We start from the raw sequence: 25,465 nt of genomic DNA, 5'->3' as shown, positions 1-25,465 counted from the left end.
CTCTGGGGTTAAATGCACTGGGATAGAATGGAAAACAGAAATTGCTCTTACTAATATTGGTGAAAATCTGTTGGCTGTTGCCAAATTTCTACAATTCATAAGAGCAAATAATATAAAGGTTTATCTGTCTGTGTAATATCTATGTTTTATATAATAACTAAATCAATGTTGCATCCCAGATGTCTCTCAAAGTTTCCTTTCTCCTCTTCTTCCATTGGAAGAATTTACAATTTGAGTACATTTCATTTCTATATCGATTTGGAAGTAATAATAATAAAACTGCCCTTTATGAATTATTATAAGTGGAAATAACAGAAACTCCAGTTTGGAATAACATGATTTATTTGTGCAATTCTTTAATATGCAGTCAACTTGAATCATGATGTTTTTATATTCACAGTCAGTTGAAGATGCCAATAACAGCGGCATGAATCTATTGGACCAGTCTGTCATTAAAAAAGGTATGGATTATTCCCCCAAAAAGTAAGCAAAGTTTTCTCATGCATTAACGTCTTTATGTTGAGTTTTCACTTTGGGGGAATTCATTATTTGACAAAACATAAATGTTTGCTCACAATCATAGGACAATGGCTGTCAGACTAGGGGAAAGGGCATGTTGGGAAAAAGGAAACTGGGCAAGGGACAGTGAAAACCTCAGACACAAACTCAGATGAGTGAGACAGAGGGACGGAGACTATTGCTATTTTTCTTATGGCATATTTGGTAGCCATTCTCGATACATCTTAAATAATTGAGCTATCATCACGTATGGAAGTGGCTGGGAAACACTGGTTTCAAGAAGGTGCTGTAATTATTTCAGTGGTAACTGGAGTTGGCTGAGCTAAACCCTATGTTGTTGAGATAGCTCTTTCTTCTTTTTGTATTTGATTTTTTGGTGATCATTTTGTTCCCAGTTCTCTGTGTTTTATGAGTTATTTCTTTTATTATTTTTTTCATTGTGCCAAATGTGTTGCTAAATATGCGCATCCTGAGAAGCTGAGACAGCCTATGCACATTTCTAAATCTTCCTACATATGTATTCATGATTTAGTGTGACTGTGGAATCACCCCATACTGTTAAAGGGCATGTGATATTAACAAATGTTTGCAGTCTCTTGTACAGCTGTAAGCAAAATAATTAACTAATTAAACTAATTAAATGTAATTACAATAACTCATTTTGGGCGTATTGCAGCTGCTTAATTTTTTCTCCTCTTCTCTGACAGTCACTGAGAGAATGCCTGGCAATTAGTGTGGCTGCTGAAAGGCCTAACTGTCACTCACATGCCACAAATTTAGAAGCTTAAATGTGTAAACAGTACAATCTTTAATTATCACAGGAACTGGCATTTGAAGACAGAATTTTAATACTGGAACCCCTTCCTTTTGGATGCTAGAGAAGCCTGTCCCTATGTTTACTGTCAACAATCCCCAGTTTTCAATCATTTATGATTCACTTGAGCCACTTGAGATTCACAAAAACAATTAAAAGAAAAAATGCTTTGGGAAGTAATTCATCCAGACTCAAATGGGTTAGTAGAAAGGTTGTGGAATAAGGATTCCAAAGAGGGTGAGGTATTCTAAATTGTCTTCTTTTACAAAGGCAGGCAGAGTAGCTTTGAAAGGTGGGTGGGGGAAGCTATACTTGAAATGATACCATTTGGCTTCCGAATGAATATCCTGAAGTATAGTAAGGTTTGGAGTAAAACTATCTTTATAGTTGCTTCAAACCTCTCTCTCTCTCTCTCTTCTTTAAACAATATTGTTTCAGCTTTTAATGCTTGCTTCTGGGTTTGCTAGGATACTCAGGCTTGGTGCTTAGATTTGCAACTGTGCTGACTGACAGCTCACTTTTCTCATTTTCTCTGGGGTCTTCTTTTTCAGCTAATTGCTGGATGATTAGGGTGGGGTGGGGGAGGAGCTTCTTCATTGGCTTTTTCGGTTTGTTTTAGTTCTTCCTCCCTTTTCATGGAAAGCTAGAACCACTTAGCTGGGTGTTCTGTATCCTAGCAACATCATTTGGGCTGGCAGTGGAACATGCCCAACAGATGACCAATCAGAAATGTTATTAATAGCCAGTCCAATAAAAATATTTGTAACTTAGCTTGCCTAGCAAAACGGAGCTGAAGGTTTTCTTAGATGTGGGAGGCTTTGGTTTCAGAGCTTGTATATGTTTGTCAGTGAAATGTGAATATTTATGTGCAAGGTTGTCTCCAGGAATAAAAAAAGGAGAATAATGACTAAAGTTGATGAATCTGTTTTTGGAAACACCAGAGTACATTTTATGTCCCCCAGAATGTATAGCTTTTTAAAAAATGTGCAGCTTAAAATATTTAAGTAGCATTCCAGTCACTTTAATTGATTCAGGGGGTGTGGTATGAATATGATACAATGGTAGGTCAATTCCATTATTTGATATTTGACATGTTTGCTTTATTACATTAAGAAAAGATCCTAAAGTCATGTTTTTTTTTCTTTAGAGAGCCATAGGCAAAATAAGAATACGAGGCTGATTTACTTTTCTATCACACTGTAAGCCACTTAAAGTTGTGGTGGATTCATTGGCCCCTTCCCTGCACCCTAGTCTCCCATCTTTGGTCACCATCCCCCCAGTTATAAGAGATGTTTCCAAGAGATTAATTTTGTAAAAGAGGTGAGAAAGTCTTGTGAACTTAATATTCTAAATCTCAACACCTGACAGAAGGCTCAGTTTCTTAATATATTTTCTAATGGGCTTTTAGGCAGAATTTTTTAACAAAAATCAAACCTACCTCATTAGTGAAAAACTGGCAAGTGGTCTAGGCTTGGGGGTATCTGCCCCTGTGTTTATGAAGCTAGAAGACTTAGGCATAAATGATACATGTCTCTATGTCTCTTCCCCCAGCTATGGTAAGGCCCCTTCTAAAATGTAACCAGTCTAATTTTTCACCTGTGTTTGTATCACCCATAGATTATGGGCTCCCTCTCTTGTTATGTTTGCTATCTGGGCTTAGCTGACATTTCTGAAGTAATTTAGTTAAGAGGAAATGAGTTGTTCCCAGTAGAGAGAGCAAACGAGTGGAGTGAAGGTAGCCAGCGTGATAAATGGCTCTTTCATTTGAAGATCTCCAGAGCTCGTTTACGGCTAATTTTCTGTATTGGCCCCCTTTGAGCTATTAATGCAATCGGCAGGGACCGTGGCCCCTCTCCTCTTAGCTGCCCCATTAGAGCTCCCATTAAGCTGCCTAGTCTCAACTTCGTGGCAGAAGTGGAGGGGGGGCGAGTAATGAAAGGTGCTTTTTAAACTCTCCTAATCTAAACCGGCAGAGGGTGGTTAATACGATTTGAAGGGGGCTGGTCACTGAGCAATCAATAAAGTAATAATGAGAAGGATTCGGTACATTAACAGTCTAAAAATCCAACGAGACATTAAAAAATCATTCTTAACTCTAAGTTCCATTAAGATTAGGAATCTGGGGGGTTGGGAGGAGAAAGAGGGTGTACCCAGCTAATAAAATGATCACTGCCACCATCATATAGCTTAACTAAAACAAAAGGCTCACCTAAACTTTAAGAAGAAAGTTTTTGGTGTAATTAGAGGCCAATATGCAATTTGTTTAACACGTTAGACAGCAGAAAATACGCTGGGATTTCTTGGAAAGGCTAGTGTGGCTAGAATCCAAGGTTCAAATGTTGTGACTGTGGGGCATTTTCATTGGTCTTAGGGATATCCTGTTTGGTTAGTTTCAGTTCAACTTCCATTCTCTCCCACTTTCTTTCCCGTTAGTTCTGGCCCCTTCCCCACATAAACACTTTGATTGGTGTGTATTTTCTTTCATGGGAAATAAAGACATTGCAACATTTCTGTTACAATTGGTTCTGTTGGGATTCTTCTGACCTAGAGGGTACAGTGCTCTGAGAGTCTGTCAGAGTCTCTGAACTGTATGAGTTTCCCTTTCAAAAGAAGTTCAAATTTCCAAGGTGGACTTGGATCCCAATAGTTATTTATCAGCTAGAGACCCTGAGAAAAATTGCGGCCACTCTTTCAAAGTCAGGCAGGTTAAACATTCTTCTTCAACACCCCAAGTGCTGAAACTGAGACAGACAATAAATGACTTCCTCAAGGTCCTACCCACCATGTAAGTGATGACACCCAACTCAGTTTCCAGCCTTTTAGATTCTGTCCCTACAAGATGCCAATACTGGATGTTTGAGTTGTTTTTATATCCCTTCTTTCTTTGTGGACATTATTTAATGTTTCTTTCCACGATTTTAGTCCCCACATTTATATGTGTTGTAGTAGTAAAGTACAATTTAATGCTCAGGTACATAAGAAGGTGTTCAAATGTGAGGCAAGGGTGCTCTGCTGGTGAGGAGAAGAGTGCTAACTTTTAGGGGACACTCTGAATTAACGCTAAGCCTCTTGGTTGTTTCCTAATGTCATTTACATCTTTAGGTCAAGAGTGCCTTTCAGCGAGACTTACCATGAATCTGTAAGATAGGTTCACTTCTTCCCTTCTCCTCACCAGCAGATCCAATCAAACACAAAGGTCTCAAAACTGTAATTTCATGCTTAAGTTTAAAGAGTAGAGATTAAAAGCTAGCCTATTAACACTTTAGCTCTTCTATGGTTTACTAATGAATAATATTTCTCTAATCATTTTTCTTTCCTCTCTCTTAAATAAAACTCCACGCATGGTAACAAAATATTGATCTGTTTTTAGCCTTTTTAGTTTCTCCCCAACATAACACAGCAAAAAAGGGAAGGGAATGAGTTTTGTGGGTGTTACATTCAGAAGCTGGCCTTGACACCCAACTGGGAACTGAAGAGGAAAAAAAAAACACTTTTAATGTATGCGCAGAAAATTGTAAACATGTAAAGAACTGAAAGCTTCACGCTGAGTTTTGCTATGCCCCATTTCCTTACTATTTCCTGCTGTCGCTTTAAAGCTATCTCAGTCATCTCTGGGTTCCACGAGCAGGAACAGTGTGCTCATAATTACTAACAAATCAACCGGGCCCTGTTGTTCTTTGGGTTTATTGATAAGCTGGAAGAAAGCAGAAGGGAAAAGACAAAGAGAATAAAATATGGGGTTAATCAGGTGAGCTAAGCAGGTGTGAAAGTGGAAGGGAATGTAGATGATGATGGAGTTATGGACCTAAAGGAAAGTTGGGATAAGAAATGTATCAGATCTAGTCAAGGGAACCAATACTAAGGAGAGAGGTTTAGAAAATGAGGACAGGAGGCTGGGAACACAATTGTGATACTTAAATTAGAAAATGGAAATACAATCCAAAGCACATCTTCTCACATTGTCCGTGCTTTGAACTACAGGGGGAAAAAAAACCACTTCCCAGAGAGGGCAGTATACTGACACAAGCTGATTAAATTGGGGGTATGCAGGTGATAATGTATATGCAGAAAGGTACTCTACCCTTGGCAGGGAGCAATATACATTCCCCAAAGGAAATAGCTCTTGTCAGGTGAATCAGGCAATTAACAATAGTGAAATTAGGAGGCAGTTTATAACGTTTCTTTAAAGGACTGGCTTTTCCAGAGGTTTAGCTTCTGGGACGGGAGAAGTAGGTAAGATTCCAGTCCTCAGTGGGTATTTGGTTATGCACTATAGGAAGCAGGAACTGAATTTAGTATTTTCAGCTTAGTGGAGTTGGTTGTTGTTATTTAAAAATATTCTAAACAGTATTTAGAGATAAATATGTTGCTGAGTATAGAGTGAGATTTTTATATAATGTATTGCTGTAATTCATATCATGTTAAAATTACAAAGGGCCATCTATATTTTGGGAAAAAGTTTTCTCAAGTTTTCATAATGCCAGCCCTCATGATTGTTAATTATTTATTTATAATGCCTACAATATGAGTCTGAAGTATGGAAATCATCACTGTCGTGACGATTAAAACAGATGCGCCATCAAATCACCTGTCTATTAAGTGACTTTAACTCCACATTTTACTCAAATTTGATTAACATTCACACTTCAACTTTTTCATTGGTTCATTTTTAAACGGGAAGCAGATTCACTGGTGAGAAAATGAGGGAAATAAAAAGGCACTCCTTCTTACATCCCCTGTCTCCACCTCATAACAGTGCAGAGTATTTACCCTGTTATCAACATCATTCATCCATCTGGAACAAGGCCTTGGGCTCTGTGGACAGATCCATAGATCCTAAAATGCCTACCAAGTAGTGGTAGAAGGGTATGCTTTATTCCCCTCATCCACTCCTGTAAGAAAGCCCTTTTCCAAGATGGTTGTAAAGGATCTTATGAAATTCATAGTAAGTAAAAGATTGGGGACCAACCTGGCTTTTAGGAGTCTCTAAACAACTATTCAAATCAGGAGATTTGAATACTGGAATCTGTGGTAGAGAGAATAAACTTTTCCAAAAATGCTCAATATTGGTTAGTCTGTTCCATACAAGGGAGGTTATGCATCTTGTTTGATATATAGGGTTCTAGACCCCAGATGATAGAAACAGCATATCTTTCCCCCATCACAATTACAGAATGAGATAGTCTTTATCAGATAGGTAAGGGTGGAAGCCTATTTTTTCACACAAGATGCATGTTTCCATGGATCTTTTGGATTGGTGATCAACAAATACCATGAAGACTGGGAGGCTTCATATTCCAGTGGAAGAAACAAAGGTACAGGGAAAGTCAGGAGGTATAGTCACATGTTCAGGGGCCTGTAAAACCTACAGAAAGAAAATGGGCTGTAGCAGTGAAGTCCAAGGGGCAATACTACCAGGGAACTGGGAGGTTGACTGTTCCTCATTCCCAGCCTTCTGGTTCCACTAAGCCTAGCCTCTTTCTGACACGCAGGTGACACTGAAACACAATTAAGTAGAAATACAGGCTGGAGAGGCTGAATGTGCCAGGGTAGGGATAGCAGTGGCAACCAGCTGTCAGCTCTTATTAACTTCTGCATAAAACATACCTTGAGTGTGGTTTGTTATCAATTACTTGCCAAAATGAAACAACTGGGGCAAGGCAAGACCGCCGCTCATGTGAATTAGAGTGATTGGTTGATTGATCAGGGCACCTGTTGTAAATCATAACTGCTCCAAACAATCACAGCCAGTGCTTTAATTTGCAAACAAAATACATGTCACTGAAGAATTGCTTTCACTGGAGATGAGCATTTAGGTTCACTTCTAAATGAATCTGTTGTTATTATGTAGGAAAGAATGGGACCCACTTTAAAGAGCAGCTCTTTTGGGTCCAGCTCCTTGGCTCAATGGTATTATTTGTCTGTTCTTGGCCATGGCATCTGATGGGGCCTACCCTGATGATCCTTTCTAGGGATGACCATAGATTTGGGTCCAACAGGAAAGGAGGAAGGGGTTTCCACTGGTATTACCATTTTATATCACTGCATGGTGATAATCACCTTCAGGCTTCAGCACCAAATGAGATAGGCATTATGATCCTCAGGAGACAGATAAGGGAACTGAGGAGATTCAGAGAGTCAATCAGGTGTCTTAGGTCACAGAGCTACAACATGATGAAATAGGATTTGCCTGGTTCACAGCACAGCCCAAGCTCTGGGTTGTTTGATTTCTTGATTTTTGTAGTGAGCAAGACTGTAGCAAATGACATTCATATGTCTACATAAGAAGTAAGTTTCCAGAGGAGTGACGGCTTTTCCATCTGTTTGTTTATGGTGCCCTGTACGCACTGCAGCCCCTGTGGAACAAACACTTCCTCCGTCAGCTTTCCACTTGGCATCTGTCCTGTGGCCTAACACAGTGACACATTCTATCAGCAGGTCACCAGGATCGAAACTTGGTCACCTTTATGGCATTTTTTTCTCTCTTTCTAGTTCCGGTGCCTCCCAAATCGGTGACTTCTCTAATGATGAATAAAGATGGTTTCCTGGGAGGCATGTCCGTCAACACAGGCGAGGTGTTTTGCTCGGTCCCAGGCCGTTTGTCTCTGCTCAGTTCAACTTCAAAGTACAAAGTAACTGTGGGAGAAGTTCAGAGACGGCTGTCGCCCCCTGAATGCCTCAATGCATCTCTCCTCGGTGGAGTCCTCAGAAGGTAACACCTCACCCCCCCACAAAAAACACCAATTTTTATTGGACAGGGAGGAGAAGGCTCCAGCAAATCCCAATCTGCAGTCTAACGCGGTTGCCTGGCAACTGGGAGGCCCGAGCAGTGCTTCTGCAGCGCTTGAGACGAGCTGCTGCCGACACGTGCTCACCCGCAAACCCTGGTGCCCTTGAAGCCAGGCCTGCCGGAGCCCGGTAGGTTTTACCGCAGATTTTGCCATCCCAGGAACGTTTTACTTTCCTGGCCCTGCGCCTGGAGCCTCTCTCCCTCCCACCCCTAGGACATCTGGCGGGACGGGGTCATTCTCTAGCCTGAGTACAACGCAGAAAACACACACACACACACACACACACACCCCTAAAACATAAGTTTCATGAAGCAACTCTCTTCATACCATCAGTGTACTATTTCTCTTTTATTGCATGTTTTAAAATGCAGTTGGCACCCAGTTAATTTGGTCTCTCAACCTGATGATGCACCGTAACCCAGTTTGATCAACTCTTTTCTAAATTTGTGACATCCCTCCTTCAATAACACCACCACCAATAATAGCAATAATACCATTTTAGAAGTATTTAGAGGTATTCCTTGGAGCCATTCAGGTGCTTCACAGTATTCCAGCCCAGAGACTGACTCCTCCTCATGGAAATGGGAGAGAATGTGGCTTTTATCTTAAAAAGATTTAAGGCCTCCCCCAAAGTCCTTGCCAATGCTTGAACACTTTGGCAGTGTCCCTGATCTGAAGGTGACTTTGTATGAGACAAAACTCTTCAAGATAACCCGTTGTGGGAGTTGACAGTCTTTTTCTTTCCTGAAAGTGATTGTATCAAGAGTACAGTAAAAGAGATTAAAGTAACTGGGGATTTTTACTTGTATTTTTGTCCAGACCTTAGCACATACAAAGAGAATCTTGTGAAAAATTAAGGGTGTGACCCAGGAACTTTCTCATTTTGAATCCTCTTGCTCTGCCCTCCTTTGATTCTGTTTTCGAGTGCTTTGAGCCTCCAAGTGTGAAGTTTTCAGTCACCCCCTGAACATTAAGCATGTGTATATAAACTTGCTGAGATTAAGTAAAATAATAAATATAAAGTGCTCATCACATAGGTACACTTCCAAAGGTGTTAGTCTGTTACTATGATCATCACCATTTCATATTGCTTTCTCCTTATAACACCATTTATAGAAACTCTTGACCCCTTCCTCACAAAGCCCACCTGTTTCAGCAAGTGCCCTCTCCTCGCCCAGCCATTGGGCTCTTTCCCTCTTCAGCAAGGTTGTGCTTGCCCAGTTTCTGCTCACCTCACTGGCTTCATGACAAGGAAGGAACACGCACGTGCGTGTGCAACTTCTACCTTCTCTAGACCCACAACCTACACCTAATTATTCCCATCTGGTATCTTTTTTTTTTTCTCACAAGATAAAAAAAAAAAAAAAAAAACTCAGTTTAAAAAAAATTATCTGTATTGCAGAAATTAAGCAAACCTCAGCAAACTATCAGCAAATAACCAAAAGGAAGGGGAAAAAATGTGCTATCCTCAAGTTAAAACCTCTTCAAGCTCCACTGGGCTTTAGATTGCTAAGTCTAAACTTTGTTTCAGGAACACTCTAAGGTTAATCAGAATGTTAATTCTTGCAATTTCAGAGCCAAATCGAAAAATGGGGGGAGATCTTTGCGAGAAAGGCTAGAAAAAATCGGTTTGAATTTACCCGCGGGCAGGCGCAAAGCAGCAAATGTCACGTTACTCACCTCCCTGGTGGAAGGTAAGCAAGACGTGTGGCCATTTCACGAAGTGGGCGAGCTTAACTGTCGGCTGGAGGCTGACATTTTACACATTTCATGATTAACTGGAAATCATTGTGATTGTTGTGCCCTTATGAGTTGGATGTCAAGCGACTGCTTGAGAGAGGTTCAAAGGTCCTTTTACTTAGAGGAAGCCAGCAGTTGTAGAGAGGCCAAGGGAAGTATATGAGAGTTCCTGTGCGCTGAAAAGTGCTCAAGGTACAGCCTCCAAGCCAAAGCAGAGGCCACCCCTGCTGCCACGTGCAGGACATCCTCTGTGTGAACTCTTGCAAGAGTATCTCTTTAAGCAATAATTCATTCTATACCCCTTCACCTTCCCAGATTTGAATTGTCAGAGGTAGAAGACACATTGCATTCATGACCCCTTATGGTTATTTAAAAACTTTTGTCACTCCTAGGGCCAAATCTGCAGATTGCCTGGGACAAATTGTTACTGAAATATTGATAGCTTAATAAGGCCAATGATGGCTAGGAGAAGACTGGAGAGGGGGGCTGAGGAAATATGTAAGGGAGTCTGGTATTATCTTCAATGTAGATTCATCAATTGTGAATTAAAGGGTGATAATTGCAATAAGCACCTTGTAATTTGCTCATCAGTTTGGGTTTGGGGATGATATTTATAGTATGTTGTAAACAAAATCATCTACACAGTCTAGAACAAGAGGATCTGCAGTTGAATTTGTGGGAAGTAATATGAAATACAGTTAGATGGTCCTAATGGAAGAAGATGCACAATTTTCTCTAGCACCTAGCTTGTAGGTCTTGTTTCTTAATTCCATTTGTATGGGTATGACATTATGACACTCCTGTAGAGAATTGGTTTTCAGAAGATGGAATCTTAAAATATTTAAGCAGCAACCATTAATCATCATAGTTATAGGCCTTACACTTGGACATTTTAAAGGCAAAGTTGCTTGGCCCAAACACCCTCCGGAGTCACTGAATTTCCAGACCACACTTATTAGCGGTTGACTCTTAGCCTGGAAGTTTCACATTTTACCCTTCAGGGAGTTGCTAATATCATAGTCCTCATTTTGAAAAGCAATCAAGGTAACCTTAGCTCAAGAAAGGGATTTAGTGGAGAAGAGAGGAAACTGGAAACCCCACTAAAATTCCAATATTTGTTTAGCAGTTTTTGGTTTTGTGAATCCTTGTAAGCAGCATGCCTGAAGTCTTTTGTTATTAAGATAATAATGATTAAAAGTAAGTCATGCTCCTTAAATTAATGTAGCCATGGGGTGTTTCAACATATCTGTTTTTCATGTGTGGGATCTTTCCTTGAACCCCAAAGGCTGTGTTTTAAAAGGTGATAATGCTTTACTTAAAAGGGGCTTTTATATAAGCTGAGTAATACCTTAGATACCCCAGTTTTCTATAGCTGTTGTGTAATCTTTGTGCAGTGAAAAGTCCTAAAGTAGGAGAATGATGACAGGAACCTCTGAAGGGGGAAAAACCTTAAACTTGACTAGCAGGAAGAGTGATAAAGAGAATTATTATTTCATTGCAGATAGAAATACTCTTTCCATATACATTTTACATATGTTCTTTAATATATGTGAACATGTATACACATGGGCTTGTTTTTATTTGTTGTAATACAATTATAGCAAGATGATGGTGACTTTTAAATTTTATTTAAAGCAAGTGTGACAGATGCTTTAAAAAGAAGGAGGAATCTGGCTTAAATATCCAGCCAAATATCTAGATCCAATTGTAAGGTGAATCTTGAATTTATTGGCACATCTTTCCCTTAAGACAAAAAGAGTGGGGTGTGGAAGACCCCATGGCTATTCAAGGGATGTCTAGCTAGGACTTGGCTCAGGGAGAGGCGGGAAAAAGAGGCAGGAGCAAAGTTGGTCCCACCAATTTTAATTACAGCTTGAGAATCATTTTTACTTTAGGCATCTGTCTCACCTTTGCTTTCTGCTCCAACAGCTGGCCTTCTCTGGAAATACTAACAAAGTTGATGAGGGAATGTCTCATGCCCTGAGATATTTAGGGATTGGGTGCTGATTATTACCTTCACTGTTGTCTTTTTCAGGAGAAGCTGTTCACTTAGCTCGGGATTTTGGGTACATTTGCGAAACGGAGTTTCCTGCCAAAGCCGTCTCTGAGTATTTGAACCGGCAGCACACAGACCCGAGTGACCTGCACTCCCGAAAGAATATGCTGTTGGCTACCAAGTGAGTGTCTTAGACCCTGGGCTCTCAACTCACTCCCAGCTGGCTAGGCCTCCTGGTTTGGCTTGGGAGGGCGCAGTGGGGAGGAGCAGAGAAAGAACTCAGAGGGTTGTCTCGAAGTAGCATTTGTGGCTGTGGCAAGCAAGGCAGGCAGAGTTGACAGGCTACAGGTTGGTCTCAGGTCTCTTCTCTCTGCGGAAAATGGCTTTGTTAATCCGAATCCAGGCTTCTTACAGTACTTTTCTATCACTCAGGCAGATCTTTTCTGGGTGAGTTCTTGTTCCAGCTCTTCCCTGGATCTGGAGGTGCATATTTCCGCCTGGGTTTCACATCTATCTCCCTGTCATAGCCGAACAGCCATGTGTGCTCGTTCAGGGTGTCTATAAAACCCACGTGTACCCATCTCTACCCACAGCTCTAATTACTTCGTTTCCAACGTTGCTGTTTGTCATCTTCCACAGACTTGTAAAATTTACTACAACTCCAGAGGGGAAAATAGTAAATCTCTGGCTAAATTTAGGTCCAGAGCTCATTTGAACTTTTACAGTGGGTTTTCTATTTATTTGATTTACTCCTGTCTTTGGCTTCGGTGTCATATTGTTGGTGTTTTATGGCCGGCTCAGGCCTGCAGTGGGCGGTGCTGCGTGCACCAGCACGTTTCTCTTGCAGGCGCGGCCCAAACAGCGGCGCTCATTTATTTAGTGCTCGAGGACGCGGTTTGTCCCGTTGACAGTGTAATTTAAAGAAATATATGGAAGGCTGAAAAATCATTTGCTCAAATTTGTCCAGATGTTTTTGAGACGTGATTGGAATTTGATTGCCCCTTTCCGCAGGGTCAAAAAATATTAATGTCCCAGAACTTTAATTGCTTACAGACCCTGGTTTGGGCTTTGAAGATTTAAAATGTTTGACTCTAAGCATTTGTTCTCCCCAGTTCAGAATATTCTTTTTGGCACTTTGATAATGAGTGCAAACTTAAGGAAAGACTTTACCCATCTCTTCCAATGATCAAAACCTGGCATCCACCCTCTTTTTAGAGGGTTTTCATCAAGCAATATAATAGTCAGTAGATTGTTCTCCTACCCCTTGCGCTGGTGGCTGGTGGTGGGGATCAGTTGTGCTTTATAAAGGAAGAAGGGTACTTTAAAGAAAAAAATAAAACCAAACTGTATAAATCAGATAGGATCACAAATGACTCTCATTTCCCTAAGGTATGCATATAACTGCCCCCTGTCCAACCACTGTGGCTTCCCTTAGGTCAGCGCTTTTTAACCTGGAGTATCAGAATTAGCTGGTGAGCTTTTTCAAGATATTTCCATACGGGGCTATCCTCAAATCTTCTAAATTGGAATTAGTGAAGGTGAGGGCCTCAAAGTGTGTATTTGAACCTCACAGGTGTTTCTAAGGTGTACCTTTTAATAGCTTAAAAACTGTACCACTTTGGTGAGAACCCTTACCTATTTCTTCTTGGTTGTGGGATTTATGTATGTATTTCAAAGGGAGAATCCAGAACCCTGGAAAAAGGATGCCCCAGGGTTCTTTGAGTCCAGTCAGCTGTCCTGTTTACCTGTTTGCTAGGCCAGGTGTGGCTAGATATGTGTCAGTCAAGCCATCTCATCCGGGTTCGCTTTTTTCTAAACACCACAGACCCACAGCCTGGGTAGAGGCAGGTGGACAGGAGAAATCTGCCCATCTGTGAAAAGCTGTGGCCTTTGAGATGCTGTGTGTTGGCCTGCCAGCCATTTGACCTTCAGGGCTAAAACCATGCCATCCAGCTCCTATATTAAAATTTCTCAAATAAGCTCAATCCATAGTTAGGCACTCAGGATTTCTAAGGCTGGGAGATTCCTCTAAATTGTAGGTGCCTTGAGGAAATAAAAACCTTCAACAAATAAAAATCTATCCTCCCCAGTGTCTTAGCAGTCTACCTTTAGGTTTTATTTAAACTATATGGGAATCCTTTTATATTGACAGCAATCTGGTTATACAAAGATTTTCAGTAGCCTACACTTACAAGAAAGAAAGGGAGGAAAGGCAGAAACTATCTCCCTCCCCCAATACTGCAGGTAAACAGGTTTTTTGCTTTGAATGGAATCAGCATTCTCTAGAATAAACAGTTTCTTGCCTTGGGCTATGGAAGGCTCCAGCAATCTGCTTCAGTGCCAGGGACAGGCTTGTGGCCGAGGGGCCTAAATCTTTCAGGGCTTTTTGCGCCTGATCACCAAGAGGCTGGAGAGGTGGGAGGGACGTGGGGGAAAGAGCTCAAAAGAAATGCCAGGTAAGAGCTCAACAGCTCAACATTATGAAATATTTCAAATCAACTGCTAAAGCCTCGCGAATTTTCCAAAGCAGGGTCCACGCGGTCCGGGGATGGAGGGGGAAACGCCAAAGGGGAGGAGAAGGCAAGGCTTTGGGGTGGAAGGGATGCATTACCTCCCCACCCCCGCTTTCCTTTCAGTCCCAGCTGCTCGAGAAGGGAGAGCGCTGGGAAAGGAAACAGAGCGGAATCGCCCACATTAGCCTCGCTCTTCGGTGACCCCGCGCCTCAGGGCGTGTGTGAGCGTCTCCTTTCTAATGCCAATGACAACGACACTGAGGGTGATTTTCTGTGCCTCGCCCACCCCTTTGCAGGCAACTTTGTAAAGAATTTACGGATCTGCTGGCGCAGGACCGGACACCGATCGGGAACAGCCGACCCAGCCCCATCCTGGAGCCGGGAATCCAGAGCTGCCTCACGCACTTCAGCCTCATCACGCACGGCTTCGGCGCCCCGGCCATTTGCGCCGCGCTCACGGCCCTGCAGAACTATCTCACCGAGGCGCTCAAAGGCATGGACAAGATGTTCTTGAACAACACCACCACTAACAGGCACACGTCTGGGGAAGGCCCAGGTAGTAAAACTGGCGACAAGGAGGAGAAACACAGGAAATGAAAAATTTAAAAAAAGAAGGAAAGATGTTTTAAATACAAAAGGAAAAAACAGACAAAAAATTTAATTTTAGCTTTAAAATATTGGATTGGCTTTGGAAGAATTATATTAGGTAGAATACACATACAATCAAAATTTTAAAAAAGCTAAATAACTTAAAAAAACTGAGGCGTACAACGGAGCAACAATATCGGTTCTCAGTGTCTATTTCAAGATACACTTGGAGACAACCGTCCGGATTTTCCACTTCGGTTCTTTCGAGCTTAGTAATACTGATAATAAAAGAAAACCATGATTTCCCCTTCCCTTTGGAAAATAAACATAAGACTAAACATGAGAAAAACGCTAACTTATTGGAAGAAAATCGGAGAAACGTTGGTGTCAGTGCTTTGAGAGCTGGTTGACTGAGACGCACGAACTTTTAAATTTTAAATATTTTTTTAGGAAACTCTCTCGCAGTCCCCGCCCTTCATCTCACCTCACCCTTCTCCCAGCCACCCTTTTCCTCGTCACCCTCCCTTCCTCACATTGTTACGGGAATCTTCTGGGAGGAAAATGAGTGTGGTTGGCCCTTTTGCTTGGTTTCAGTCCTCTCTTTACCCCCCGCCCCGCCCTGCGATCTTAACTCACCGGGCCCGGCTCCCCGGCTGCTTGCATAATTAGGGAGGGCGAGGGCGGGGAGGGAGGCCTGCGGAGACTAAGCGGAGGCTGCAGTTTTTGGTGCCGGCCGGCCGAGCAGGTTCTGGCGGCTGAGGAAAATCCGGACCAATAAGTTGATTCAGACTCATCATCAGTTCCTTTCAGAAATGTTACTATCTCCCAGCCTTGCCAGCATCTGCATACAGAGAATCTCACATTTGTTATATTTGTGTCATCTACCAATTTTATGAACTATAGTAAAAAAAAAAAATAACCACCCAATATGAATACGTTGATTAGTATGTAATTCCTTCGGAGGGGTATGTACCATTTCATTCTCTTCTGTTTTCCAAAGCTTTGCCCGCATGGTTTATGAGCTTCTTCAAAGAGGACTTGGGCTTCCTACACAATCTATAAGGTACAGAGAAAAAAAATCCGATCCCTTTTTAATCAAAGCCTGTGTGTCAGAATTCTGCAGGTGCACTTCTTTAAAGAAGCTCAAAGGGAATAATTTAGAAAGTGGCCAATATGATGGAAGCAGCTTTGAATCTACATGCTAACATTCCTCAACACTCGAATTCCGGTGGGGGTGGCGGGGGGAGGGGGGCTGCAAAATGAATTTTAAGGGAAAAGAGTAAGGATTCTTAGAGCCCTATATTCTAATAGTATTGCCCTGCATTTAAAATTGATTTGATTTCCCTGGGTTCTTTGGTGATTGCTGTTTAAACGAGGAAAAAAGCAGCTTTGCGAGTGAACGTGGGAGGAGGGTGGCACAAGCTCTCACATTTCTGTAACAATTGCTTTCTTACAAGATGCTTTATGAATGAGGCATTTTTTCCCTCCCAGACGTGCACTTGTTTCGGCATATAATGGCAAAATAATGCAAAGTGAAAGGAGATGTATTTCAGCTTTGATTTTTACCGTCTGGATACACTGGGACTATTCCCAGTGGATAAAGTTTCATGCATTTAATATTCCTCACTTCTGGCAGCCCAGCTTCATTCTTGGGCTCCATCTTAGCATTATCATGAAATAAGATGTGGAATCCATTGTCTGCACCTTTCCAAAAGCTGTGAGAAATTATCCCGGGATGGGGGTGAATGAGAGAAGTCTCTAAATACAGTGTAGATACACTTACCTATTTAACAAAGTAGACAGGATCTTTACAATACCCCTTGAAGATAACGATATAGATGTTGTTCTATAGCATTTATAGTTAGGACCCACTCAGTTCTGCCGGATTTTCAGTTTTGCACCCCTCCCGGTTTTCCTTCGTGGGGGTGGGGACTGGGGAGGATTGGGAGGTTGGGGTTCTAGGAACCTGCTGGGTGCTTTGCCAGTTTTTATTAAGAGAGGATGGGGAAGCTAAGAAGCTGGTCTCATGTCACCAAAAGGGCCCAAGCAACTGTTGGGGCCACATTGCAGCCCATCTCCAACCCCTAGCTTCGTTTGGCAACTCTGATCTTCAGGGCCCAGCCCTAGCCCTGTTGAGAGGAATACAATGGCCAAGAACTAGACGTTATGGAGAGTGTAACCACTCTCTTTTCCCAGCTCAGGGGCCTGCGCCTTCGTCCGAGGGCCTGGCCGCTCGAATTAGATGTGTTCTAATTGCACAAGGCCAGGAGAGACCACACTGAAAACGATCGTCTCCTTTCCTTGCAGGGCAACGCGCCCCACGCGTGTGACGTGCGAGAGACGCGATGGACGCGCCTTGCTCTAACTGTGCAGGTCCTGAGAGCGTGTGGGCCACAGGCGCCCAGTCGTGTTGAGGACGTAGAATCAGCCGCTGGAGGGGCTGCCGGCTGCGCGGGCCCTTCCCGCTCTCGGTCTCACCCTAAGGGCTAAGGCGACCGAGAAAGCCCCACTTTCCAGTAGGTAATGGGGCGGCGCCCTGTGGGCTGCAGGTGGGGAGGGCTCCCAGCGCTGCCAGCGACCACTCCGGGCGCCTGCTCCTGGAGGGAAAGTGGTCTAGAAATATCCAAGGAATCCGAAACTTTCCCCTCCTCCACCTCTGCCAGTACGGAAACACCCCACCATCACAAACCTAAAGCGGGAAAATGGGATGGGAATTGTCTTACTTGGCAAGGCAGGCTACCTTCATTGGCCTACGCCCTCATTTGTGTGTTCCTCCCTGCTCCAGCAAGACAGAACCTTTTGCGCCCCACCCCCAGCCTCCCGGTTGCTGGAGTGAGCCCACTACCCTTTTTCCTTCCCTCACTTCTCCTTTCATGTAGGTCCTCCGCCCCCTTGCTTTAGTTAGCCAGGGCAGCTACATTTATCTGATAATTGAGTTATTAAAAGATTTGGTTTCCTTGGGCCTATAAATCAATAAACAGTAGGATTAACGCAATAGTTTGCCTTTTAAGTCGAGGGAAACGTTTAAGGCAAGTCCCTTTGAGCTTTGTTTTCAAACCAAATAGGTGAGTTGCAGCTCTCTCCCTGACCCCTGCACTCTTCAGACATTTGGCCCCTGCCAGTGCCAACTCCTAAATGCTCAGTCCCAAAACAAAATAGAGAAAGACAGGAAGAGTTAGGATGTGGCAGTGCTGCCTTCACACTTTCCACTTCGCAAGTTCTTTTAAAGCTTCCAAAGATCTCCAGACCATTCTCTGCCCAACCCTGCCACCTCCTACACTTATTGTGGGTCTCTGGGGAGCAAGAAGTGTGACCTTTGGGTGAGGATTCCATCATCTAAAAAGATCTTTACCTTTTCCCCAAAGTGGGAAGGTAACTTTCTCCCTCCTCTTCCTGCCACCTTCACTCCCACATCCCCAATTACCCTGCGTTTTCTTTCCTTCTTTCTGGCCTCCACACCCCTTAAGGAATGGAAGAGGCTTTCAAAGACCTGCCTGCATTGTTTTCTTTGGCCAAGGAAGCCACTTTCTCTCAAGCAATTATTTTATGTCCTATGAAAACTTTGGTCGAATGGAAAACTCGAAACCCCGAACTTATCTACACACTGTTCCTCTGCTACAAGGCGTTTCTAGTTAAGAGTGTTTATAGATAATTTGTCATCACAACTGATATCCTGTACTTGTAATACATTATGTGGAAAGGAAATATCCTTAAACCATCTGATGTTGCCTCAAAAGCCCAAACAGCGTTTCCCCTCCTTTGCCGATGTATGTGAAATTACTGGCTTAAAAAAAAAAAGTATCAAAAAAAAATTTTTTTTAACGGAATGAACACTATCCTTCTTTAAATGCCAAAATCGACTCCTCTTTTCAGTTGGTCTCTAATTCTCTAACATTGTTTTTGCCACACAATCAAGAAATATCAATCTATTGTCTCTTCACGAGAAGAGCTCTGGAGGGTATTCATGTTAAGTTTGTATATATTTATTTATGCTTAATTTAATGGGAATGTGTAAATATGGCGAGCAAGTAGTTTGGGATTATTTATCTGTGAATCTATACCTCTGTGAATGGGTGGTTAAAAAAAAAAAACCGCTTGACCCTAGGTAGAATCCTAGCTGAATTTTTCTGTTCTTTATAAACAAGCTGTTACGGTAATGGGTAGAAATTGGTTTATTGTCCAGTGTTAATCCGATTTACATAAATAAAAAGATTGTTGTGTTTTTGTTGTGTTTTCATCTTCAGTTTCTTAAATGTAGACAGTGTTTAACTCTACAGACAGAGGAAAACTATAGCAACAAGCTTTTTTCTGTTACCTCTCATCAAAGCACCCACAGTGTTTTCATTACAACAGAAATAGAATAAATTTTGCTTCTCAGAAGAATGAACACTTTTTTTTTTTTCACTAGGAAGTGTTTTTGATTTTTTAAAATTCCAAATTCACATTCTTCTCTCCTATTTCTAACCAGATTTGCAATAAAAGCTAATGTTAACTGAATCTTTTGGTTTATTTTGCCCTTTACAAATTGAGGAGTTGAATTTACTTCCCAGGTAACTAAAGGACTCTGGGTCCCTGTCAAAGATGATGCTCCCTTCCGACTGCTCATACAGTGGCACTCTGGTATGGTGTTCTAAGAAGGAGATGGTGCACGGTACAGGAGAAGGCTTCAGGGCTGGGTGTGGGCTCCTGTACCCCTCAACTTGGGATCTGAAGGAGTTAACACCCATTTCAGGATTGAACCCAACCCTGATCTCATTAGCAGTGCAAGGCCCTCCATAAACAAAGGAGGAAAAACTTTCCTCAACCAAGAGGAGGAAAAAGGTGTACATGTCTTAGGAAGATGACTTTTAGGCTCAGAGGCTGCCTAGAGAAGTCAGAGCTTTTCACACCTGGGTTAATAGGCTTCAGCCTGGCCCTAATGGGCTGCAGTGATCAAACATTATCTCAATCTGTATTTTATTCCGAGGCTTAGGTGTCTTCCCTGAAGCCAGGAAAGCAAAATCATCCACGATGTTATACAGTTTGGATGAGTCACTGTTCCTTTTTGTGCCTCAAGGTCTTTATCTGTAAAAATAAATATGGACTTCCTAAGTTCCTCTACTTCATTAATATTGCCTAGTTTAATTATAAAAAGCAGAAATATTAACCTGTATGTGAATTTAAAGAGAATTGGAAATGTTAAATCTTGATGATCCCAGATTATATGAGTGCTTAGCATATAGTTTGTTTTCAGTTAATATGCCTCTCGTACCAATTTTGTTTTTAAAGGTGAATCTTTTTCAATTGGACTTCCCTGTAGGGAAAGGTAGAAGGAACAGTGGAATCCACTGTATGTGAGATTTTGCTTTCCTGTCCTATTAATTAAAAGCTGGAGATCATGGCTAGAACTATAAACAGTGGACTCAAAGAAAAGCAAAACAAACAAAAAAGTGTGTGTGTGGGGGGGGGATAAAAGGAAACAGAGAAAACCAAGGGATATGTGATTATGAGGACATACATCTACCTAGAAAAAAATAGATATGTCTTAGTCTCTGGTTCAGTCGTTACATTGAGTGTCCTTTTCATTTGCTTTAAAGAGGGTGGGGCTTGGTTACCACTGGGATTATACAAAGCAGGTGGTGGGTAATTTCCATATCCTATGGCACTTTTTTCCCTCCCAAGTTTTGCACCAGCCCTTGATAAACCGACCTGCAATCTATTATCGCACAGGTAAGCTCCAGGCTACCCAAACCCACCAGCACCATTTGGCAAGGAGAGGGTCTGAAACAATCATCTATAGCAAGTAAAACTCAAGAGTTTGAGGAGCATGAAAATAACTGGCAAGAAGAACCAGAAAAGGAAAGAAAAGGGATTGGAAGCTGGAGACAGCCTTGCCTCATAAGACAGCCCTGGACTGAGTGTCACAGCTCCCGGCCCCTTTGTTACCGTGTTAAGAGGCTGTGGAGGGAGTAAGGAAAGAGCACTAGTTAGAACCTCTAGCTCATGGACCAGCCCAGCGCGGGGACCCTGGGTGACTCTGGAGGAGGGGTCGCTGCCGCCGCTGACTGCCAAGAGACCATCAGATCCGATAGGCGGCTTACGGTGCCCCAGAACGCACCCGCCGGCCTGAGTTAGCGGGTTTAAGGACTTGATTAAAAACAGTGCTGGAAGGAAGACCGGATTTTTTTTTTTTTTTTTTTTTTTTTTTTTTTTTAATGAAGCCACATTCATTTTCTTCATTTGCAAGTAACAGTTCCTTAGGGTCTCTCCCCAGGGACCCCAGGCGCCGGAGTTAGGGGCCACCTGAGAGTTGTTGGCCCTGTAGGACATGTCCCTTCCCGAGGGCGCTCACGGCTTCCCGAGACAAGCTGCCTTCCACGCGTGGACTTCGAGGGCGGTTGTCTGTCATGTCAAAGCCTCAGAAAATAAACCTGCAGTTCACAAGTCCATTAATTTTAGCTTCCCATTAATCTATTTATGAGGGAGCCAGCGCTTGCTCTATAAATACAGTCCTATAAAATTGAACTCCTTCCCATAAATCTTCCAAGTTGTTTATTTACATGTATTCCCTGGCTCCCTAACGATCCTCGCGTAAACTTGGGGAAGACTCGGGCAGACCCGACCCGCGACTGGGGGCTGTGGGGATGGGGGATGCTCTCTCCTCCGGTTCCTCCCCGCTGGGATCGCGGCCTCCCAGGGGAGAGAGGAACTGCGCACGAGCGGAAGGGGTGGATAGAAAAGGGGGCGAAAACTCATTTTTCCTTCTTGACTTTGTTTCCTTGTTTCTATCCCAAACTCGCAGTCTCCATATTTCCTATCACACGCTCCGCGGTGATTTATATCGTCATAAACAGCATTCTTGCGACTGTAGCTCCTCTCATAGCTTGAGGTGAGCTCCTTTTTCACTTTCCTGGCAGCCACTACTTTAAATCAGGCCTCATAAATAACCCATGGGCTTCCTCAGGATGAGGTCAGTCAAACGTCTCCCCTGGTCCACTTTCTCCGCTTGGGTCCCGCCATGCCCCTCCCCTAGGTCACATGTTGGCGCACTCCCACTGTCTTTCCCTCAGGTTTCCAGAGCTCAATAGCCGACACCAGCTGGGAGACTGGGTAATACACCCGCTCTGGGCACGAGAACCGCGGGCTAACGAATCGCGCGTGCGCCGCTCCAGCCTGCGTCGAGACGACGCACGCTGCGCCCGCTGCCCGCGTCTAGGCGCGCTCTCTGCGTTGCCAGGCAGGGTGTCAACAAACGCGCACGCGCGGATGCCCACGCAGGCGCACGCGCCCTGGCGCCCCCAGGCGTAACCCCAGCCGCCAGTACTGCCCAGGGAGCGCAGCTCGCCCGCTAGAGTTTGTGGTGCGCGCCCTCGGGATCAGGGCACTGGAGTTTGAAGGGGCTGCAGCGTGGGGAGCCTTTAATTTTTTTTGTAAACTGCGTATACTCAGATTGAGGAAGCAGTTTTACCACACAGGTTCAACACGTTTCACGCTGGTCACAAGCTAGCAAGGTCAGTGATTTTTCGCCCACTTGTTCGAAAACCTATTGGTTCCTGCCCACCCTGCTCTTCGCTTTTTCTTTTCCCACCGAAGGGCTGCAGTCTTCTGGAGCTGACTCAGGCGAGAGGCGTTCAGGGCCCAAATAGGGGTCACACCTGCTACCAAGAGAGTCTTCTGCATAAAAATGCTCTTTAATTTTTTTTTTTTAAATCAGCATAATGGCCAGTGGACTTAACAAAGCGTGACTTGCCCAGGCTGCACGGAGGGCAGCTCTGGCAGTCATCTGTAACTCGACCAGTTAACGTCCCGAAGGTGCCTGTTCGCGGAGATACTAGCAAACGTTTCAAGGATGTGGCTGTCAGATGTCATTAGCCAATGCCTGCTCACCCAGCCATTTGCCTAACTGAGAGGAGGGCAAGGCCACAGCGCATAGGCGTAGAATTTGGGGGAAGGAGGGGTGTCGCAGTTTGTTCTCTGTAACAGCCAAATGTCCCGAAATGTGCAGACATTTATCAAATGGCTGGAGAAAATCAGGCACCTGAGCAGTGGGGTACAGAGAAGTGGAAAGCAGAGCTTCTCTGAGACTGGGACTGAACATGCAAGTCATGCAAGTCTTCTCTAGGGTGGAAACTCTCCAAACCAGACAGGTCTACTGCGAAGAATAGGTTGGCGGATCGAGTCCATCCACTGAGCCCTAGCACTTGCTATGTGAACCATATGGTCCTGAACACTGGAAATTCAGTATCCAGACTCTTGATCAGATGCCCGGCAGCTCAGAAGCATCTGATTACGAGGAAGGCTGGTGGCGGTTGCTTGGGCAAAGAGAGTCCAACTCCAAACTCGAGTTTCTCGGATTTAGAAAATACGATTTTTAAGACAGTTTCTAAACAGCATTGGATTTTACTTCAATGGTCAGCCGCTTGTTCTAAGTTTGAAAAGGGCCAGGTAGGTGTTGTACAAAATGGCTAAGAAAGTACCAGTCAAAGCAAGGAAAACAAGTATAAAGCCAAATCAAACCTCAGTGCTCCATTAGTTAGTCCTTGCCAAACAAATAAAACACACACACACACACACACACACACACACACACACACACACACACACACAATGCCAGTGCTAACTTTTGCGATTAAAGCATCAATCTTGGACCAGGAAGAATTTTGTGTAAATGTTATCCTCTCTGATACATGATTTGCAAAGTGACTAGGTGAAAGGCCCTTTTGGGGGATTGTAGTTAGGGCTACTTACACATATACACACAGTATCAAAACATGGGAATGCCCCCAATATCCGGACTAAATAAAACTCAGCTACAACAAAGTAGTGTTTGCCAATGTGAAATTTCTTTGCCATGAGAGTCCCATGTATTAAACAGAATAAATTATTTTGGTTTTTTTTTTTTCATTGCTTAGGTTTTAAGGCTCTTGCTTCTCTTGTTTCAATAGAATTCTTTTGTCCAGTGAATCCTAAAGTTGGGGAACTATCAAGACTCAGGCAAAAGTAAGGCTTTTAAAAAATAGGCTGTTTCAGGGGCTTTTCCTTTTGCTATGTTTAGGGAGGCAGGAGAGGGGACCACAGGCATGAGCCTGTCCCATGAAATGAGCCCCCTGAATGATGCGCTCACCTTTATGTTCAGTCTAAATATTCTTTTCTTCCTCAAAGATGAAGACCATTCAAGACAATGGGGTCAAATAATCTACAGAAGGATTAAGCTGATCTTGGTCCCTGTGACCTTTTACCCTTCCTTAATTCTCAGTAATGAACATCTGTGTTTGGAGCCAATGTCTGAAAGTAATAAAGACAATTAGAGCATTTTATTTTTTCCTGGGGAGGGGCAGTTGTGTGCCAGTGTGCATTGGTTAAATCCTTGTCTATAACACTGTTTTTCAGGATGAAACTAGTGGAATAACATCCACTAAGCTTTGCTGCTTCTCAGGCCCTGAGGAATGGAGTGTACTAATGATGTACTCTGAAGCTCTAGGTAATTCATATGTTTCTTCCCCATCTTTATTATCTGTGGGCATTTAAAAAACAATCCTATCATATGTCACCTATACACCAGGAACAGAAGACAAAGTCTGCCTCTCTTCAGTCTTGTTTGGGATTTACTTTCAGATGTGAAGACTATTAAATTAGGTTCCTGAATACATTCTCACTCTCTCCAATTTTGTGAAGGCACTTCCCTCTTTCATCTACCTAAAAACAAACTAAAATCAAACCAAACCTCATCCTTGACAAAACACTAATAATCACTACATGTTTGTCAATTTTTTGAAAAGTGTTTCAATCTTTAGTGTGTAAAACTGCAGAGTCAACTAATCTCAAGCCCATTTGAAAGGGTCAAAGATCTGAAAGAATAAGATATTCCAGAGATAACCAGTTAGAGAAATTTATCTCCAAAATAAATGTCAAGAGTGAAATAGCGCATTTCCTCAGTACGTGTTGTCCTTGTGGCACTCTGCTGTGGATTTTTGATGATCCAAAGCAAACCTATTACATATGCATGCAGAAAACTACATAACAATTTGAAACTTTTGGGTCAAGTTTAGGTGGAAAAGTGACAAAATATCTCTTTCTGTCTTTCTACCTGTGTCTCTTGGAATCACAATTGCAGTGAAACTTTTTTCCTAATGGAGGTCATTTAGAAAAGCCATTCTATTTTTAATGTTTAAAATTTGTAGAAGGGGTTGTGTCTAGTAACCAGGGTGTGAAACCTTAAAATGAGGGTGGAGTTTTCCTGTCAACTGGATACTGGATAGCTTCCGTGCATGTCATCACTTTAACGTGGATATAGAAACATGAGTTTGCAGTTGAATCATTCTACATTTAATCACATATGTGCACACATAGAAGACTGTTTCCACTCATCATTTCTCCTTGATGTTAAACATGTGTTGGGGATTTGGAACTCTGACTTCTCCAGATCATATTTGTGACTTTGTTCTTACACATGCAGTTTGGAAACCTACAAGGTGATAACTAGGTTATTCTTCCTCTCTCCCGTTTTTTTTCCTTTTTTTCTTTT

At 42.8% G+C, this 25,465-nt stretch overlaps 1 protein-coding gene across 6 annotated transcripts in view; it reads left to right on the top strand.

Annotated features, from left to right (window-relative positions):
* Positions 1–19,185, top strand: part of TFAP2B (transcription factor AP-2 beta) — a 28,655-nt gene extending 9,470 nt beyond the window's left edge. For 2 of the 6 annotated variants that reach the window (XM_037727918.1, XM_037727919.1), the window contains 6 exons: positions 401–461; positions 7,826–8,045; positions 9,700–9,818; positions 11,900–12,041; positions 14,670–14,929; positions 15,962–19,185. In XM_037727918.1, coding sequence (XP_037583846.1) covers positions 401–461; positions 7,826–8,045; positions 9,700–9,818; positions 11,900–12,041; positions 14,670–14,929; positions 15,962–16,023 — 864 coding nt within the window. In that variant the 3' untranslated portion in view covers positions 16,024–19,185. Of the gene's footprint in view, positions 1–400; positions 462–7,825; positions 8,046–9,699; positions 9,819–11,899; positions 12,042–14,669 lie in introns of all 6 variants that reach the window. The other 4 variants (XM_037727917.1, XM_017498652.2, XM_037727916.1 and 1 more) reach the window with 3 other exon arrangements.
* Positions 19,186–25,465: the final 6,280 nt, after the last annotated feature.

This window comes from Cebus imitator, unplaced genomic scaffold (assembly GCF_001604975.1).
Source record: "Cebus imitator isolate Cc_AM_T3 unplaced genomic scaffold, Cebus_imitator-1.0 Scaffold248, whole genome shotgun sequence".
Taxonomy (NCBI): Eukaryota; Metazoa; Chordata; class Mammalia; order Primates; family Cebidae; genus Cebus; species Cebus imitator.
The sequence above is the reverse complement of the archived record's forward strand: the minus strand, read 5'-3'. Positions and strand labels throughout refer to the sequence as shown.